We start from the raw sequence: 21,887 nt of genomic DNA on the forward strand, positions 1-21,887 counted from the left end.
CACACGTCCACCGCTGTGTCACTACAAGAACAACCACACGTCCACCGCTGTGTCACTACAAGAACAACCACACGTCCACCGCTGTTTCACTACAAGAACAACCACACGTCCACCGCTGTGTCACTACAAGAACAACCACACGTCCACCGCTGTTTCACTACAAGAACAACCACACGTCCACCGCTGTGTCACTACAAGAACAACCACACGTCCACCGCTGTGCCACTACAAGAACAACCACACGTCCACCGCTGTGCCACTACAAGAACAACCACACGTCCACCGCTGTGCCACTACAAGAACAACCACACGTCCACCGCTGTGTTACTACAAGAACAACCACACGTCCACCGCTGTGTCACTACAAGAACAACCACACGTCCACCGCTGTTTCACTACAAGAACAACCACACGTCCACCGCTGTTTCACTACAAGAACAAACCACACGTCCACCGCTGTGTCACTACAAGAACAACCACACGTCCACCGCTGTTTCACTACAAGAACAACCACACGTCCACCGCTGTGTCACTACAAGAACAACCACACGTCCACCGCTGTGCCACTACAAGAACAACCACACGTCCACCGCTGTGCCACTACAAGAACAACCACACGTCCACCGCTGTGCCACTACAAGAACAACCACACGTCCACCGCTGTGTCACTACAAGAACAACCACACGTCCACCGCTGTGCCACTACAAGAACAACCACACGTCCACCGCTGTGCCACTACAAGAACAACCACACGTCCACCGCTGTTTCACTACAAGAACAACCACACGTCCACCGCTGTGTCACTACAAGAACAACCACACGTCCACCGCTGTTTCACTACAAGAACAACCACACGTCCACCGCTGTGTCACTACAAGAACAACCACACGTCCACCGCTGTGCCACTACAAGAACAACCACACGTCCACCGCTGTGCCACTACAAGAACAACCACACGTCCACCGCTGTGCCACTACAAGAACAACCACACGTCCACCGCTGTGCCACTACAAGAACAACCACACGTCCACCGCTGTGTCACTACAAGAACAACCACACGTCCACCGCTGTGCCACTACAAGAACAACCACACGTCCACCGCTGTGCCACTACAAGAACAACCACACGTCCACCGCTGTTTCACTACAAGAACAACCACACGTCCACCGCTGTGTCACTACAAGAACAACCACACGTCCACCGCTGTGTCACTACAAGAACAACCACACGTCCACCGCTGTTTCACTACAAGAACAACTACACGTCCACCGCTGTTTCACTACAAGAACAACCACACGTCCACCGCTGTTTCGCTACAAGAACAACCACACGTCCACCGCTGTTTCACTACAAGAACAACCACACGTCCACCGCTGTTTCACTACAAGAACAACCACACGTCCTCCGCTGTTTCACTACAACAACAACCACACGTCCACCGCTGTTTCACTACAAGAACCACACGTCCACCGCTGTTTCACTACAAGAACAACCACACGTCCTCCGCTGTTTCACTACAAGAAGAACCACACGTCCACCGCTGTTTCACTACAAGAACAACCACACGTCCTCCGCTGTTTCACTACAAGAACAACCACACGTCCACCGCTGTTTCACTACAAGAACAACCACACGTCCACCGCTGTTTCACTACAAGAACAACCACACGTCCACCGCTGTTTCACTACAAGAACAACCACACGTCAACCGCTGCCTCACTACAAGAACAACCACACGTCCACCGCTGTTTCACTACAACAACCACACGTCCACCGCTGTTTCACTACAAGAACAACCACACGTCCACCGCTGTTTCACTACAAGAACAACCACACGTCCACCCCTGTTTCACTACAAGAACAACCACACTTCCACCGCTGTTTCACTACAAGAACAACCACACGTCCACCGCTGTGTTACTACAAGAACAACCACACGTCCACCGCTGTGTCACTACAAGAACAACCACACGTCCACCGCTGTGTCACTACAAGAACAACCACACGTCCACCGCTGTTTCACTACAAGAACAACCACACGTCCACCGCTGTTTCACTACAAGAACAACCACACGTCCACCGCTGTTTCACTACAAGAACAACCACACGTCCACCGCTGTTTCACTACAAGAACAACCACACGTCCACCGCTGTTTCACAAGAACAACCACACGTCCACCGCTGTGCCACTACAAGAACAACCACACGTCCACCGCTGTTTCACTACAAGAACAACCACACGTCCACCGCTGTGCCACTACAAGAACAACCACACGTCCACCTCTGTTTCACTACAAGAACAACCACACGTCCACCACTGTTTCACTACAAGAACAACCACACGTCCACCGCTGTGTTACTACAAGAACAACCACACGTCCACCGCTGTTTCACTACAAGAACAACCACACGTCCACCGCTGTGTTACTACAAGAACAACCACACGTCCACCGCTGTGTCACTACAAGAACAACCACACGTCCACCGCTGTGCCACTACAAGAACAACCACACGTCCACCGCTGTTTCACTACAAGAACAACCACACGTCCACCGCTGTGTCACTACAAGAACAACCACACGTCCACCGCTGTGTCACTACAAGAACAACCACACGTCCACCGCTGTGTCACTACAAGAACAACCACACGTCCACCGCTGTTTCACTACAAGAACAACCACACGTCCACCGCTGTGTCACTACAAGAACAACCACACGTCCACCGCTGTTTCACTACAAGAACAACCACACGTCCACCGCTGTGTCACTACAAGAACAACCACACGTCCACCGCTGTGCCACTACAAGAACAACCACACGTCCACCGCTGTGCCACTACAAGAACAACCACACGTCCACCGCTGTGCCACTACAAGAACAACCACACGTCCACCGCTGTGTCACTACAAGAACAACCACACGTCCACCGCTGTGTCACTACAAGAACAACCACACGTCCACCGCTGTTTCACTACAAGAACAACCACACGTCCACCGCTGTTTCACTACAAGAACAACCACACGTCCACCGCTGTGTCACTACAAGAACAACCACACGTCCACCGCTGTTTCACTACAAGAACAACCACACGTCCACCGCTGTGTCACTACAAGAACAACCACACGTCCACCGCTGTGCCACTACAAGAACAACCACACGTCCACCGCTGTGCCACTACAAGAACAACCACACGTCCACCGCTGTGCCACTACAAGAACAACCACACGTCCACCGCTGTGTCACTACAAGAACAACCACACGTCCACCGCTGTGCCACTACAAGAACAACCACACGTCCACCGCTGTGCCACTACAAGAACAACCACACGTCCACCGCTGTTTCACTACAAGAACAACCACACGTCCACCGCTGTGTCACTACAAGAACAACCACACGTCCACCGCTGTTTCACTACAAGAACAACCACACGTCCACCGCTGTGTCACTACAAGAACAACCACACGTCCACCGCTGTGCCACTACAAGAACAACCACACGTCCACCGCTGTGCCACTACAAGAACAACCACACGTCCACCGCTGTGCCACTACAAGAACAACCACACGTCCACCGCTGTGTCACTACAAGAACAACCACACGTCCACCGCTGTGCCACTACAAGAACAACCACACGTCCACCGCTGTGCCACTACAAGAACAACCACACGTCCACCGCTGTTTCACTACAAGAACAACCACACGTCCACCGCTGTGTCACTACAAGAACAACCACACGTCCACCGCTATTTCACTACAAGAACAACCACACGTCCATCGCTGTGTCACTACAAGAACAACCACACGTCCACCGCTGTTTCACTACAAGAACAACCACACGTCCACCGCTGTGTCACTACAAGAACAACCACACGTCCACCGCTGTGCCACTACAAGAACAACCACACGTCCACCGCTGTGCCACTACAAGAACAACCACACGTCCACCGCTGTGCCACTACAAGAACAACCACACGTCCACCGCTGTGCCACTACAAGAACAACCACACGTCCACCGCTGTGTCACTACAAGAACAACCACACGTCCACCGCTGTGCCACTACAAGAACAACCACACGTCCACCGCTGTGCCACTACAAGAACAACCACACGTCCACCGCTGTTTCACTACAAGAACAACCACACGTCCACCGCTGTGTCACTACAAGAACAACCACACGTCCACCGCTGTTTCACTACAAGAACAACCACACGTCCACCGCTGTGTCACTACAAGAACAACCACACGTCCACCGCTGTTTCACTACAAGAACAACCACACGTCCACCGCTGTTTCACTACAAGAACAACCACACGTCCACCGCTGTGCCACTACAAGAACAACCACACGTCCACCGCTGTGCCACTACAAGAACAACCACACGTCCACCGCTGTGCCACTACAAGAACAACCACACGTCCACCGCTGTGCCACTACAAGAACAACCACACGTCCACCGCTGTGTCACTACAAGAACAACCACACGTCCACCGCTGTGCCACTACAAGAACAACCACACGTCCACGGCTGTGCCACTACAAGAACAACCACACGTCCACCGCTGTTTCACTACAAGAACAACCACACGTCCACCGCTGTGTCACTACAAGAACAACCACACGTCCACGGCTGTGCCACTACAAGAACAACCACACGTCCACCGCTGTTTCACTACAAGAACAACCACACGTCCACCGCTGTGTCACTACAAGAACAACCACACGTCCACCGCTGTTTCACTACAAGAACAACCACACGTCCACCGCTGTGTCACTACAAGAACAACCACACGTCCACCGCTGTTTCACTACAAGAACCACACGTCCACCGCTGTTTCACTACAAGAACAACCACACGTCCACCGCTGTTTCACTACATGAACAACCACACGTCCACCTCTCACCTAATCTACTATTTCCCCATCATACACCTTTTCTACTCTGGATGATCATATTGTGGGTTCGACGACCTTCATAATAAACTAAACAAAGCTTTAAACAACACACGCTCACACAACATATAGTAATAAGGGAAAACCCTTAAATCCAACTCAGAACCCAACATAACAGTAGTAATCCTTATTTGATTACCACAAGTAGCCTCACTAAACAACAAGGAATTATAACAAATATCAAACTCACCTTTTTTTGATATCTGCTGATGACCTCTGTTTGCACGATGCTCTGTAAGGACGAGGAGCTGTAGTTAATGCTCTGTCAAGGTCCCTTGTCATGGAACCGGGTTCCCTGTTGGGAAAATTACTATTTTGAAAAAAAAAAAAGATAAAAGGCGTATAAACAAATATAATTACACGATAAAGAAAATGGAAAATTAAAGACATTTAATATATAAACAAAATACAACCAAGAGAAAGACATACACATGATAGGCTGGACTTTCCGAGAAGAAAGTATAAGTTCTGTACTTACCGAGGCGAACGTAGGATAGGGAGTTCTCGATGGTAAAGACATAGGATGGCTGGTTGCTTAAAAGATTACTTACCAGCACAGTCACGTAAGTAATTTTGAGTTTTCAAGAATGGATGAGTGTATGTGGCTGCTGTCTGCCTTCCACCGTCCAGACTGAGTCCTTAATGGGTCGGTACATCTCTTATATGCTCCATACACGCAGCGTCTTCTGCGGCTGACCAGACCACAGCTAAAGTTGAAAAAGAAACACACAGGTTACCGGATAATAATAATAATAATAATAATACTATCTTGATTTTGTACATGTACAAGGTATACAGGCCTAGCTGACATCAACGACGTACCACTACACAGACAGCTGCTTCTTATGCAGAACATTTAGGGCGAATTAGGTTAATTTTGTCTCAGGATGCCACCAACACTAGTCTACTAACACCCAGGTACTCATTTTACTGATGGGTGAACAGGGACAGAAGGTGCCTTATGGTAACGAACAAAAATGTGAACATCGTTGAAGGCGACTGTTAACCACATCTGAGAACAACAAACCCGAAAGAAGAAAAAGTTCACTGTGAGGGTAAAGTGGTGTACCTCACTCTAGCCAAACACCAGGGAAAAGTACTGCTACCAGGAAGCGTCGACAAAACCCGTATCAGAAACTGCAGGAGAAACCGGCAATTATAGACCTTCCCCACAGATGGCACTATGCATGATCCCTCTGAGCCTAGCAGTTTGGGTCACAGTTACTAGGACTCTCGTAAATTCAGGAAATACATGGTACATCAGAAAAATATTAGTTCCCTCTCTCTTTCAAAAAAAAAAAAAAAAGGTATTAAACGACTGTCACTGAATAAACAGAACTAACGGAAACTCGGACCGTGGTTCTTATACGTATCAAGTTTGATTCGTAGTCCATTTTTTGTTTAATTCAAAAGAGAAAAAAATCAAAGAATCGACATGACTGTTGTACATGAGACGAGACAGTTTCTGCCTCATGTACATTAGGGAGGGGAATGCAGAGGACAGTTCAACCAGGAAATAACCTATTTTCGGCTAGTAGTGCAAAGATAAATAAATAAAATAGATAATCAGATAAATAAAATATAAATAAATAGTAGTGCAATCATAAATAAGGGAGAGAGAGAGAATGGGAAAACCCATGGTTGAATCGTCTAGGGACATATCCAAGAAGGAAGGATAACTGGAAAAAATACGAAAAGGGACATGAAAGCCAAGGCAACACAACCAAAGCTGCTTCACAGCTACAGTTGAAAAATTAAGAATAAAATATTAAGTAATAATTTTAAGGAAAGTGAGAGGCACACTAACAGAAAACGAGAGGAGGTCTGCAATTAGCTTAACAGAAAAAAGTCAAGTGTTTTTACAGACGACCGCGATCTATTTCCAGAGATGGAAGAGATAAGGCATACAGAGCTGTTAAGCAATGAAATGACCAGTGAAAGGTACGAGGACTCCTTATGAAACTTGATACAGCAAAGACAACAGAACCACCTGGAATATAACCAAGAATATTAAGAAAAGGAGCCAAAACAATAGGCAAGCCATTCGCAATGATCTTAGCAACTAACTAGAGAGACACAAATTACCGAAACTACAAGATAGCACAGGTAATACCAATATTTATAGGCAAGAAGCCTTACAATATTGACCCATGTCCCTGAAAAGTGTAATATAGATATTTCTGGAAAATTTTGTTTGGAAGAGACTTCTTGAACATTCAAATAATACTAGAATTCTCCGGGAACATTGGCATTGATTCAGAATTGGAATCTCATACGTTGCTAACCTCTCAGAGACATACTGTGTGCTAACACTGATATGGCAGGAAAGACAGGGACGAACAAACATCGTATTACTAAGAGTGCCTGGTGGCAAAAGCTCTCGCTTCACACGGTAAGGGTCATGGTTCGATTCCCGGCGAAGGGGTGGAATCATTGGGCGTGTTTCCCTACACCGGTCGTCCATGTTCACCCATCAATAATAATGGGTACCTGGGTGTTAGTTGACTAGTGTGGGTCGCATCCTGGAACAAAATTGACCTAATATGCCCGAAATGTTCTGCATAATAAGGGGCTTTTTATATAGTATTATGTCATTGATATCAGCTATGCCAGTATACCTTGTACATGTACTTGTAGAAATAAAGATTTTATTATTATAAGTAGAAGAAGACTTTCGATTCGGGGTACATAGAAGCAGTTCGTTTGTTGATGATATTAGTAAGTGTTCCGCTGTTGATATGATAATAGCAGCAAGTATTTTGTTGATGATATGATGATAGCAGCAGGTGTTCTGTTGATGATATGATGATAGCAGCAAGTGTTCTGTTGATATGATAGCAGCAAGTGTTCTGTTGATATGATAGCAGCAAGTGTTCTGTTGATATGATGATAGCAGCAAGTGTTCTGTTGATGATATGATGATAGCAGCAAGTGTTCTGTTGATGATATGATGATAGCAGCAAGTGTTCTGTTGATGATATGATGATAGCAGCAAGTGTTCTGTTGATGATATGATAAACGACACAGGTGTTTAGTTGAGAATGGCGTAGGCAGGTGGCTAGTTGATGGTAATAGAGGCACATGTTCAGCTACTGATGACAGAGACAAATGTTCAATTGATAATAGAGGCAGGAGTTAATGCTCAGTTCCTGGGCCAGTTTTTAAACATGTTATGTTAAATTACAAAAGACGTTCAACTGAAGTTAATATACCATAAACCATACCACTGGTGGGATTTGAACCCGCGGTCAGTCTCTAAACTCCAGACCGTCGCTGGCCCAGTGGCTAACGCGACGGTCTGGAGTTTTGAGACTGACCGCGGGTTCAAATCCCACCCGTGGTATGGTTTGTTTGCAATCGTGTCATTACGATTTCGTGAGTCAATGTACCATTTCTGCATCGATTTACAGCTAACGCATATATTTGTAATGGAAAGTAAACCATGGTTTGGTTTATCCTGGACCATAATTAAGAAATTACTTGAAAATGTTCGTGAACACATATTAATTAATGGACTGATAATATTCCAGGAGAAATTGGAACGCCGTTTAATTTCCATTTCCTGTTTAGTAGTGAGATATGAATGTTGCGCTAATCAATATGCTCTTATTTCAACTGATAAATATACTTTAAGCTGTGTGGTAACTACACCTCTACCATTTAGTTGAATCGTAATCACTAATTTCTTTTGTGTCAGGTCCAACCCAGGAGGTGTGGGCGGCAGTGGGCGGTTCAGCCAACTTACCCTGCAATATGACGTCTCCCCTGCCCGCCGACCCTGCCCTCCTTGTCCTCTGGTACAAGGATGGTATCCACAAACCTTTGTACAGGTCGGTGTCACTTTCGAAGTCTTCCTCGTGCCACCAATGATATTCATCAACACTAACGCTGCTCAGCTCCCGCATTTCTTAATTCACTTATTAAAATATTTATTTTATTGTATGGTTATGTAACCTAACCTTAGTAATAAATACCGACAAGTTGGTTTAGAAAAAGACGTAAGCAAACACTAGGTCCTGGGACCTTGATCACTTCTAACATACAGAGTGAGGTGTGAGTGACGCATGGTGACCTGAAGAATGCCATGTTGGGATGAGGACGGGTAGACGATGAGATCATGTGACTCCTGTGTTGCTGGGTAGGCGCTGCTTTGCCTGGTTGACTATCATGTATGCTAACGTTTTAGAAATTTTGTGGTTTCCCGTGTTACGTTCTATTCTATTTCTGTCCCACAAAATATATAGGCGAAACAGGCAGAGATCTTGCTGAACGAGCATCGAAGTGCCTGTAACAGAGGCGATTTAAGGAACGCCTGTGTCCTCCACAAAGTCTCCACGGGTCATTTGATGAACTGGGATGAGGCACAACTCGTTCTCACCGAACAAGACCTTAGACTCCGACGGTACCTATAAGCCTCACTAATCAAAATCACCGACATAATAGAACGTAACACGGGAAACCACAAAATTTCTAAAACAATAGCATACATAATAGTCAACCAGGCAAAGCACCACCTACCCAACAACACAGGAGTCACATGATCTCATCGTCTACCCGTCCTCATCCCAACATGGCATTCTTCAGGTCACCATGCGTCACTCACACCTCACTCTCCGCCTATATATACTGTCTTTCAACCTCTGTATGTCTGAAGTGATCAAGGTCCCAGGACCGAAACGTTTTCTAAACAAATATGTCCTAATGTCTGCTTACGTGTTTTTCTAAACCAACCTAACCTTATCAAATTAACTCAATGCAACCTTACCTAGTCTTACCCACCACACCTTATCCTATCTTAATCTAACCTAAAGTAACTTATCCTAACCAAACCAAGCCTAAGCTAACGAATCCTACCTTAAGAAACCTAGCCTAACAAACTTAACATAATCAAACTTAAACAAAATATGTAAGTTTATCTAAATGATCTGCATTTATATGAGACGTAGAGACGATCCCGACACTTGAGGTAAATGTTCTGACTAACCATTTAGATATTACACAGGCTGCACACCCACCAATCATAGCTCAGTTGGTAGCGCACTCACCTCACACACTGAGGTCCGTGGTTTGATCCTAGGCACAGATGGAAATGTTTGGGCATGTTTCCTTAAAAAACCTATTGTCCCTGTTCATCTAGCAGTAAGTAGGTACCTGGGTGTTAGCATACTGGTGTGGGTCGCATCCTGGAGACAAAATTCACCTAATTTGCTCGAAATGCTCTGCATAACCAGGGGCTTTCTATACAGTATGTCCCCTCAAGGAAGGTTCCTTGATGTTAGTGAGGGGCTCTTGATTTAGGGAATTGGATCTGTGCTCCAGTTCCCCGAATTAAGCCTGAATGCCTTCCACATCCCCCCCCCAGGCGCTGTATAATCTTCCGGGTTTAGCGCTTCCCCCTTGATTATAATAATAATAATAATAATCTATACAGTATGTCAGTGGCGTCAACTATGATCTGTATAAACTATAATATGTACTTGGAGAAATAAAGATTCTTCTTCTTCTTCTTATTATTATTATTATTACTGGTCTTACATTATTGCCAGCTAGTTGTGTTTAAGTCAGATCATATAAGGTAAAGTCGTACGTCTGGCAGAGAATGGCTTACTTTTGTGTGTGTAGGTCCCAATTTGCCTTTTCCTGAAGGAAATTGGGAAAACTTACATTGTGCTTGCAATGCAATAATTTCTGAGTGTTGAATCAAATTAGCTTCAACCTTTCAACGCTGAAAACCTGATAATGCAATTTGTGAGTCGTTTCAAGCTTTACTGTGCTGGTGTATTTTGATACAGTTGTCTCTCTGAGGCATGAAGAGAATGCAAATTCAGTTTAGCTTCAAAGCTGGAGTTTCTTAGTGGAAGGTTTCAATTAGATTTGGGCTGTGTATGTTCTAATTTTACAAGTTTCTTGATATTAATTTTCATTTGACAAGTGAATGCCTCTAATGATTCGCTTCAAATCTTCGACATTAATATTTAACTGCTTTACAAACATATGCTGCACTTTGCACTATTACAGTCGTGTGCATTGAGGTACAGGGAATACCTTTTTCTGTTCACGCAGTGTCCAAAATACATCTAGTTCGTACGTCGGTTTACGTGCGGCCAATAGTAACAGCCTGGATAATCAGGCCCTGATCCACCATGAGGCCTGGTCACAGACCGGGCAGCGGGGGCGTTGATCCCCGGAACCTTCTCCACGTATACTCCAGTTGTATTATTGTGTCAATCATAAGGTACTAAGATTGTATTTACAGAAAAGACAATACCTCTTAGTGTATTTACAGAGAGAGGTGCATATCTCACAGCATATATGTACCTAAAGGTGAGCCTTTCTTAGTGTATATATTCGAGTAAATTAGTAATATATATGCGAAACATTTGGGTATTTTAATTGTCAACACGTTTCGCCTCACAGTGGGCTAAACTTTTTACTTAGTCGCTAGTTATGAGTGAGAGGAGTTGGATTTGAGAGGGATCTGCCTAACATGGCTTCCTGCACTGCCCCTCAAGTCTGAGGTTCGTGTTCGTAGGTCCCGCCTCTTGTCATGTCTGGGATTATCCGCGCCTCACCTTTGACAACATAAAAAATTCTATTCTCATACTTCAGCTTCCCATTGTTCCAGACTATGGAGCTCAACTTTTCTCCAGACTGAGGGACTGACCACCTAATAACTACTTCATTAAGGTTTATGGACAGATCACATCATCTTCATCGTTCCACTTCTTCTACTGTCTCCTCTGTATTCGACTGAAGAAGCCTATTGCGTCTAACAAACTTTCCGCAAAAAAGATACCCAACTGCTGCACATGTCTTACTTGTCGGTGTTGTAGATTATTTTCATAATTACACTGGAGTCAGCCACACTCAGCAGCACAGTCATGAGGTGAATATTTTCAGTCTGTCCAGAGACTCTCTTCAGCAGATCAAAAAAATACTCAGATTGTTACTATACTGCCGAGTGTGCGTTACCCGAATGTATCATACACACGGTCAGTGTACGGTTCACTCAGTAGTGCATATACGTAAAAGAATACTCACCTAATTGTGGTTGCAGGAGTCGAGACTCGGCTCCTGGCCCCGCCTCTTCACTGACTGCTACTGAGTCCTCCCTCTCCCTGCTCCATGAGCTTTATCATACCTCGTCTTAAAACTATGTATGGTTCCTGCCTCCACTACATCACTTGCCAGACTATTCCACTTCCTAACAACTCTGTGGCTGAAGAAATACTTCCTAACATCCCTTTGAGTCATCTAAGTCTTCAACTTCCAATTGTGACCCCTTGTTTCTGGAACATCCTGTCTCAGTCCACCTTATCTATTCCACGCAGTATTTTGTATGTCGTTATCATGTCTCCCTTGACCCTCCTGTCCTCCAATGTCGTCAGGTCGATTTCCCTTGACTTTTCTTCGTAGGACATTCCCTTTAGCTCTGGAACCAGTCTTGTTGCAAACCTTTGCACTTTCTCTAATTTCTTGACGTGCTTGACCAAGTGTGGGTTCCAAACTGGTGCTGTGTACTCCAGTATGGGCCTAATGTACACAGTGTATAGAGTCTTGAACGATTCCTTACTGAGGTATCGGAACGCTATTTTCAGGTTTGCCAGGCGCCCATATGCCGCATCAGCTATTTGTTTAATGTGTGCTTCTGGCGACGTGCTCGGTATTATACTCACCCCTAGATCTTTCTCTTTGACTGAGGTTTGCAGTCGTTGTCCACCTAGTCTATACTCTGTCTGCGGTCTTCTTTGCCTTTCCCCGATCTTCATAACTTTGCATTTGGTGGGGTTAAATTCTAGAAGCCAGTTGCTGGACCACGCATCCAGCCCATCCAGGTCTCTTTGTAGATCTGTTTGATCCGCATCTGATTTAATTCTTCTCATTAACTTTACATCATCTGCAAACAGGGACACTTCTGAGTCATGACACTTCAGTCATGTCATTCACATGTACCAAGAATAGCAGTGGTCCCAGAACTGACCCCTGTGGGATCCCGCTCGTCACAGTCGCCCACTGTGATACCTCATCACGTACCATGACTTGCTGTTGCCTCCCTGTTAGGTATTCTCTGATCCATTGCAGTGCCCTTCCTGTTATACGTGCCTGATCCTCTAGCTTCTGTATTAATCTCTTGTGAGGAATTGTGTCGAAGGCCTTCTTGCAGTCCAAGGAAATGCAATCAACCACCCCTCCCTCTCATGTCTTACTTCAGTTAACCGTCATAAAACTCCAGTTTGTGACACAAGATTTGCCTTCCATGAATCTGTGCTGGCTGTCATCTATAACGTTGTTCCGTTCCAGGTGCTCCACCACTCTCCCCCTGATAATCTTCTCCATGACTCTGTATACTATACACATCAATGACACTGGTCTATAATTTAGTGCTTCGTTTCTGTTTCCTCTCTTAAAGGTGGGGACTACCTCTGCATATAGCTTCCATACCTCAGGTAGCTGCTTAGTTTCAAGGGATGTGTTGAAGATTGTGATTAGTGTCACACACACTGTATCTGCTCCCTCTCTAAGGACCCATGGAGAGATATCAGGTCCCACCGCCTTTGAGGTATCAAGGTCACTTTGGAGCTTCTTCACCTCCTCGGTTGTGTGTATTTCACCCAACACTTGTTGGTATATCCCTTGTTGGTGTACCCCTCTGTTTTGTCTTCCAAGTGTCCCTTCTGCCTCCACTGTAAATACTTTGTGAAATCTCATGTTGAGCTCCTCACATACTTCTTGGTCATTTCTTGTGACCTCCCCACCTTCTTACCTCAGCCTGATTACCTGGTCCCTGACTGTTGTCTTCCTCCTGATGTGCTGTAAAGCAGTTTCGGGCCAGACTTGACTTTCGATCCTATGTCATTTTCGTACTGCTGCTGGGCCTTCCCCTAATCTCTCTATTTTCCTGGGTCCTTTGCCTTCTGTACTTTTTCCATCCTCTAGTGCACTTAGTTTTTCCCTCCCTACACCTTCGAGTAAACTAAGGGCTCATTTTGGTCTTCCCATTATTTCTGTTACCCTTGGGAACAAACCTTTCCTCTGCCTCCTTGCATTTTATGTAGTCCATCATTTCGTTTACTGATTTTCCTACCAACTCTTCTTTTCCACACACTTGTGTGAACTCTTGTTGCCACCTCAGCTAGTGTGTCCACCATTGCTCTATTGCACTCATCATATTCCTCTCTTGACCTCCTGCAATTATGTGATGGGTTATATGTCACTGCAATGATTACCTTCTGTTCCCCTAACTGAACTGTACCTACTATGTAATCCCTTTCTCCAATCTCGTCCATTCCTTCCATTTCCTGATATTCCCATCGTATTTTAATGAGCAGTGCAACCCCTTCCTCCCCCTCTGCTCCTTCTATCCTTCCTCAGGATCTGATATCCGGGTGGGAAGGTTGCATCTGTTATTGTCCTAGTGAGTTTTGTTTCTGTGATTGCTATGATGTCTGGGGACATCTTGATTTTTTCATGCCGCTCCTCCCATTTATTCGTCATTCCATCTGCGTTTGTGTACCAAACCTTCCACTTCTTTTCTATAACTGTGGTCTGGGAAGAATGGTGGGTTTGGGGGAGCAGGTGCCCCAGCAGGGGGTAATAGGGGGGTTGCTGTGGAAGTGGGGTCTGTGGTGTGAGGGATGGGGAAGAGGGCCTATGGGGGGTTTCAGTGGGGGTGGGGATTGTAGTGAGGGGGGTGGGGAGAGGCCCTATGGGGGATACAGTGGGGGTGGGGGTTGTCTTGAGGGGGAACGGGAATAGAGGATACAGTGTGTGGGTTGCTGTGGGTTACTGTGGGGGTAGGGTTTGTGGTGAGGGGGATGTGGACAGAGGGTACAGCGTGTGGGTTACTGTGGGAGTGGGGTTTGTGGTGAGGGGGATGGGGACAGAGGGTACAGTGTGTGGGTTACTGTGGGGGTGGCATTTGTGGTGAGGGGGATGGGGGCAAAGGGTGCAGTGTGTGGGTTTTGGATTAGGTTGTTAGATTGCATTGGGTTTGCCATGGTTGGGTTCCTTCTGTGGGTGGTACTGGAGGAGGTTGTGTTTGTTTTTCCACCTGGGTCTGGGTCCTCCTGCTCCCCTCCTTCCTCACCTCCCATTCCTCCTTTGCAACGTTGCATCGTCTCTTTCAGTATCATCCTTTCTTCTTGTGTTCTGTCTCGGTCAAGGTACACGCTCCGGTACTCGTTTGTCCCTTAGATGTGCTTTCTCCTGCAGGATCCGGTTTCGAGCTGACTCTGCCTTGAAAATCACTTTGGCTGGACGCTATTTTCCTCTCGTAAATCACCGAATTCTCCGAAAATTTGTCAGCTGGGGCATGTCGTCCTCTCCTATTGCTTTCATGATGTTTTCAATCTTGTTTTTCCTCCTGTTTCCCTGCTTCGTAAGTTTCCCCTTCTACTTCTTGGAGCCCATAGACAAAAACTGCCCTCTCCCTTTCGTCCTCCCACTGCACTTCCCTGAGCATCCTCCGATTCGAATTAGTTCCTGCCACTGACGCATTTCTTCCTACTGTCTCTTCCCTATCCTGTGTCCCCTGTGCTTGGCTGCTCCTGGACACGGCAGTTGTCTGTTAGAGCCTCTGCGTATGTTTATTAGTGTATATACCTGTGAGGTGTGTATATATCTCCATGTATATAAAGTATGATTATTATTGCCCGAAATGCCTCGGCATGATAATGGATTTCTTTGCTCCAATCATATTATATCTATATACACATTGTAACCTTTGCAAAGAAATAAATATTTTGTTGATTTTATTTAATATAATAAAAAAGAAGCACTAAACCCACTAGGGTCATATAGCATATATAGTGTGAGTTATGCGAGTCCTGTTCTAATACAATATTCCACTGTATAGACGACTTGCCTTTAATAACGTGTAATCGTGTAATTACAATAACAAACTCTTGTTACTGTAATTATTTTAGTTTTGTTTTAACATAGCAACATATGACTGAAGGAGCACTGCAACAGGCCTACTGGCCCATTTTAGGCATGTTCGTATCAGACCCTCTAAATGCCTAATATTTTAATATTTTGTTATATTTTCTACTACAGTTTCGACGTGAGAAGAGGACCAGCCTCGCACTGGAAGAATCCCAGTCACCTGCCTCACAGAGCCACGTTTCGCCCCACCACAGCGAGTCTCACCTTACAAAGGGTCGAGGCTGCCGACCAGGGAACCTACCGCTGTCGGGTCGACTTCCGCATCAACCCAACCCTCACCTTCACTACCAACCTCAGTGTCGTTGGTGAGTCAAAAAAATTAGCCCCTAAGTCTTACTGAGAAAAACGCTAAGTCGATTTTCTAAAAAAAAAAAAAATTGTAAATATTATTAGTTTTTATTTGCTGTAAATATATATGATGGGTAGGACGTTTCAGTGGCTTATGGAAAGTAGTAACTTTTGGCCACTGGATATGATACAAAGTACAAGTCAACTTAAGCCATAAATGGCAGAGAAAACTTTACACGATGATTTTTCCGTCTTGAATTATTATCGTGATCATGATGAGCATTAACGTCTTCTCAGGGTTCCTTTAAAAATTGTGGGTTAAATGTGATTTGCGGGGTTATCTGTCAATCTGTCAGGATAAGTATTGTGGGATGGTTGTTAACTATACCAGCTAAGTTATTGTGGTTTAGATCTGAATTATTACAGTCGAAGTACTGTGAGATAATCATTTTATAAACAAGAGTTACCTTCTAATACTATCAAAATATTTGAATATGCTTAATCTTACTAATTAGGGAAATTACAATTTCGTTAATCCCCTAAACTGAATTATATTTGTTAAATTTGCGTCACAACTACTCTTGAGTTCTTATTAAAATTATTATTCATTGCGAAATTATGACCTCATAATTATGCTGAAGCGACAACGTGGAAGTTTATTATGACCAAGTCACTAAGAATTTTAGCATAGAAAAACTTGAGTAAATTTTTCACTTTGAATACTTGGAGATCTCTAAAAAGTTATGCATGTTTTAGGAGACAGAGTACAACCTGCCTGTTGTGGTAACTTTGCCACAAGTTTCAGGCAGACACTGGCACTGACTCTCAGGCACTGGCACTCTCAGACAGGCACTGACACTGACTCTCAGACACTGAGTCTCAGACAGGCAATGGCACTGACTCTCCGACAAGCACTGGCACTCTCAGACAGGCACTGGCAGTCTCAGGCAGGCAGTGGCACTGAGTCTCAGGCAGGAAGTGGCACTGAGTCTCAGACAGGCACTGGTACTGAATCTCAGGCAGACACTGGCATAGAGTCTCACGCAGACACTGGCATTGAGTCTCAGGCAGACACTGGCAATGAGTCTCAGGCAGACACTGGCATTGAGTCTCAGGCAGACACTGGCATTGAGTCTCAGGCAGACACTGGCATTGAGTCTCAGGCAGACACTGGCAATGAGTCTCAGGCAGACACTGGCATTGAGTCTCAGGCAGACACTGGCATTGAGTCTCAGGCAGACACTGGCATTGAGTCTCAGGCAGACACTGGCATTGAGTCTCAGGCAGACACTGGCATTGAGTCTCAGGCAGACACTGGCATTGAGTCTCAAGCAGACACTGGCAATGAGTCTCAGGCAGACACTGGCATTGAGTCTCAGGCAGACACTGGCATTGAGTCTCAGGCAGACACTGGCATTGAGTCTCAGGCAGACACTGGCATTGAGTCTCAGGCAGACACTGGCAATGAGTCTCAGGCAGACACTGGCATTGAGTCTCAGGCAGACAATGGCATCGAGTCTCAGGCAGACACTGGCATTGAGTCTCAGGCAGACACTGGCATTGAGTCTCAGGCAGACACTGGCATTGAGTCTCAGGCAGACACTGGCATTGAGTCTCAGGCAGACACTGGCATTGAGTCTCAGGCAGACACTGGCATTGAGTCTCAGGCAGACAATGGCATTGAGTCTCAGGCAGACAATGGCATTGAGTCTCAGGCAGACAATGGCATTGAGTCTCAGGCAGACACTGGCATTGAGTCTCAGGCAGACACTGGCATTGAGTCTCAGGCAGACACTGGCATTGAGTCTCAGGCAGACAATGGCATCGAGTCTCAGGCAGACACTGGCATTGAGTCTCAGGCAGACACTGGCATTGAGTCTCAGGCAGACACTGGCATTGAGTCTCAGGCAGACAATGGCATTGAGTCTCAGGGAGACACTGGCATTGAGTCTCAGGCAGACACTGTCACTGAGTCTCAGGCAGACACAGCAAGGTGAGTGTAGGTTCCTGGAGAAAAAAATCAACAACTTCCTGCTCCTTACTGAAATATGTCAGCAGCAGGAACACTACTGAGATATTTGTCCACAGCTAGCAAGACGCTCCTTCCTCTGGCAGGTTAGGAAGATAAATAAGTAACTACCTTCCACTGGCAGGTTAGGAAGGTAAATAAGTTCCTACTTTCCACTGGCAAGTTAGGAAGGTAAATAAGTCCCTACCTTCCACTGGCAGGTTAGGAAGGTAAATGAGTTCCTACATTCCACTGGCAGGTTAGGAAGGTAAATAAGTTCCTTCTTTCCACTGGCAGGTTAGGAAGGTAAATGAGTTCCTACCTTCCACTGCAAGTTAGGAAGGTAAATAAGTTCCTACCTTCCTCTGGCAGGTTAGGAAGGTAAAGTAGAAAGATTCTACTGCCTTCATGGTGAAGAACGTAATTTCCTCCATAAAAAAAGACAAATATGGACGCACACAGGCCAAAATCATCAAACTTTCCTCTAAGATAGACGAACGTTAAGATTTAAGAAAATAAGTAATTTTATGTAAGTTTATCTTTTACAATGATCTTGATGGGGCACAGATATAACGGAACTTACAGAACATAACGTAGATTTAACCGAGAATAACTGAGAAAGTCGAATACTATGACTTATTCTTGAAAAGACGAGACATTCTCCAGTTATGTCTCTGAAACCAATTTGATTAATAAAGAATATGATTAAGTGCTTCCTGGGATGGGTTGCAAAATGTTCAATTTCGCACGAGAAGCTGTTGCTGCTGCATATCTTGTTGCTGCTGCTGCATTGCAGTCACATATTTTGCAACTGCAGAGATGTACGAGTATAGTTTACAAAACATCATTATAAATATTCTCCTCTCCAGAGAATAATGACCAACTCTGCTTCATGGGTTAGCGTCCAGTCCTGGCTGAGTGCAGTTACTCTACACTTACACAAACTATAACCAGTTTATCTAATAAATTAGTGTATAAAGTATAAACGTGGAATAAACATTCTTAAATATACATTTTTTTCTGACAACTTACGATAAAGTTTGTTATTCACTAATTTGTAGTTATTTATTAATACTGTTTTAATAACTCATCATATTAACGGACAATGTCCATTAATATGATATGTTCAGTCCATGCAACGCTGATGGACTGAACATATCAACTCCAGGCTGAGGGACCGATCACCTCAAACTTCTTCTCATCTTCCGCCTCTCTCTACATTTGACTGAAGAAGCCACTGCATGGGAAAACGTTTCAGGAATCAAAACACCCAAGTCTTGCACAAGTGTCTCGTTTATCAACTTCTCGATTTTCTGAACAATTTATTCACATATACATTATATTGGTCGTAGATGATTTTTTTTATAATTATCGTCTTTCCGACCGTAGTTAATGGGCAACATTTTATCTGAAGAAAATATTAGTATTACGAGAGTGTTGTGTTTCAGTTCCCCCGAGTCGTGTGGCAATATACACTGAGCTGGGTGTTGAGGCTCGCAGTATTGTGGGACCCTTCACCCAGGGTGACACCTTGCGTCTTACCTGCCGAGCCACGGGGGGGTCACCGCCCCCCTCACTCACCTGGTGGGAGGGCCCCCTCCTTCTCGACATGACCCCGGAAGTGGAAACCTTAAACCAGGTCACCAATACTCTGGTGTTGCCCAAGATGACCCGGCGTGACCTGCATCGAACCCTCACCTGTCAAGCTTCAAACTCTAACCTCACTGCTCCACTCACTACTACAGTCACCCTCGACATGAACTGTAAGTCTCACATCTAAGAATTAATCCATACCAATATACTTCTGAAAAAATAAAATTGATGCATTACTTCAGGAATTTTTTCCATCATCATATATTTAATATTTATAACTGAATCTAAATGTCGTATATCCCAGGTATATTTATCTCCTAATTCCATACTTTATTCTACACATTAAAAATTCCTCATAATTTAGCAACAAAGAATGAATTCCCAGGATGAATTAAATTCTGTGAATCTTTCTAATGCTAAATTCATTTTCTTTTTTGTTTTTTTTAGAAAATATATTGAAGTGAGGATCTTATAACTTATTTTACTGTGTTATTATCACAGAATTCTGTGTCAAGAATGTATCGCAATTATTGGTCGGTCACGAGGCGTCACGATGTCACACGGTGCCGTAAACGTAAAGACACATAGTGACATGATGCCGGGATCAGTGTGACAAATGGTCCCGTGAATGTAGTGACACATGGCACTGTAACAACAGTGACATATGGTACTGTAACCACAGTGACATATGGTACTGTAACCAGTGACACATGGTGCTGTAACCAGTGACGCATGGTGCTGTAACCAGTGACGCATGGTGCTGTAACCACAGTGACACATGGTGCTGTAACCACAGTGACACATGGTGCTGTAACCACAGTGACATATGGTACTGTAACCAGTGACACATGGTGCTGTAACCAGTGACGCATGGTGCTGTAACCACAGTGACACATGGTGCTGTAACCACAGTGACACATGGTGCTGTAACCACAGTGACATATGGTGCTGTAAACACAGTGACAGTGCTGTAACCACAGTGACACATGGTGCTGTAACCACAGTGACAGTGCTGTAACCACAGTGACACATGGTACTGTAACCACAGTGACATATGGTACTGTAACCAGTGACGCATGGTACTGTAACCACAGTGACACATTGTGCTGTAACTAGTGACACATGGTGCTGTAACCACAGTGACACATGGTGCTGTAACCACAGTGACACATTGTGCTGTAACCACAGTGACACATTGTGCTGTAACTAGTGACACATGGTGCTGTAACCACAGTGACACATTGTGCTGTAACTAGTGACACATGGTGCTGTAACCACAGTGACACATGGTGCTGTAACCACAGTGACACATTGTGCTGTAACCACAGTGACACATGGTGCTGTAACCACAGTGACACATGGTGCTGTAACCACAGTGACACATTGTGCTGTAACTAGTGACACATGGTGCTGTAACCACAGTGACACATTGTGCTGTAACTAGTGACACATGGTGCTGTAACCACAGTGACACATTGTGCTGTAACTAGTGACACATGGTGCTGTAACCACAGTGACACATTGTGCTGTAACTAGTGACACATGGTGCTGTAACCACAGTGACACATGGTGCTGTAACCACAGTGACACATTGTGCTGTAACTAGTGACGCATGGTGCTGTAACCACAGTGACACATGGTGCTGTAACCACAGTGACACATTGTGCTGTAACTAGTGACACATGGTGCTGTAACCACAGTGACACATTGTGCTGTAACTAGTGACACATGGTGCTGTAACCACAGTGACACATTGCGCTGTAACTAGTGACACATGGTGCTGTAACCACAGTGACACATGGTGCTGTAACCACAGTGACACATGGTGCTGTAACCACAGTGACACATGGTGCTGTAACCACAGTGGCACATTGTGCTGTAACCACACTGCCACATGGTGCTGTAACCACAGTGACACATTGTGCTGTAACCAGTGACACATGGTGCTGTAACCACAGTGACAGTGCTGTAACCACAGTGACACATGGTGCTCTAACCACAGTGACACATGGTGCTGAAACCACAGTGACACATGGTGCTGTAAACACAGTGACATATTGTGCTGTAACCAGTGACACATGGTGCTGTAACCACAGTGGCACA

The 21,887-nt window shown here is 45.1% G+C and overlaps 1 protein-coding gene and 1 long non-coding RNA gene across 2 annotated transcripts in view; one reads left to right on the forward strand and one right to left on the reverse strand.

The window, feature by feature from the left end:
* The window catches only part of LOC128696194 (nephrin-like), a 377,731-nt gene that overhangs the window by 270,621 nt on the left and 85,223 nt on the right, over window positions 1-21,887 (forward strand). The window contains exons 2-4 of the mRNA XM_070094859.1: window positions 8,649-8,781; window positions 16,007-16,200; window positions 19,640-19,954. Coding sequence (XP_069950960.1) covers window positions 8,649-8,781; window positions 16,007-16,200; window positions 19,640-19,954 — 642 coding nt within the window. The remainder of the gene's footprint in view (window positions 1-8,648; window positions 8,782-16,006; window positions 16,201-19,639; window positions 19,955-21,887) is intronic.
* LOC138854067 (uncharacterized) overlaps window positions 5,140-21,887 on the reverse strand; it is a 343,922-nt gene continuing 327,174 nt past the window's right edge. Inside the window, exons 5-6 of the long non-coding RNA XR_011393264.1 lie at window positions 5,503-5,658; window positions 5,140-5,246 (exon numbers count right to left, since the gene is read on the reverse strand). This is a non-coding gene — a long non-coding RNA (uncharacterized lncRNA). The remainder of the gene's footprint in view (window positions 5,247-5,502; window positions 5,659-21,887) is intronic.

This window comes from Cherax quadricarinatus, chromosome 48 (assembly GCF_038502225.1).
Source record: "Cherax quadricarinatus isolate ZL_2023a chromosome 48, ASM3850222v1, whole genome shotgun sequence".
NCBI classification, from domain to species: domain Eukaryota; kingdom Metazoa; phylum Arthropoda; class Malacostraca; order Decapoda; family Parastacidae; genus Cherax; species Cherax quadricarinatus.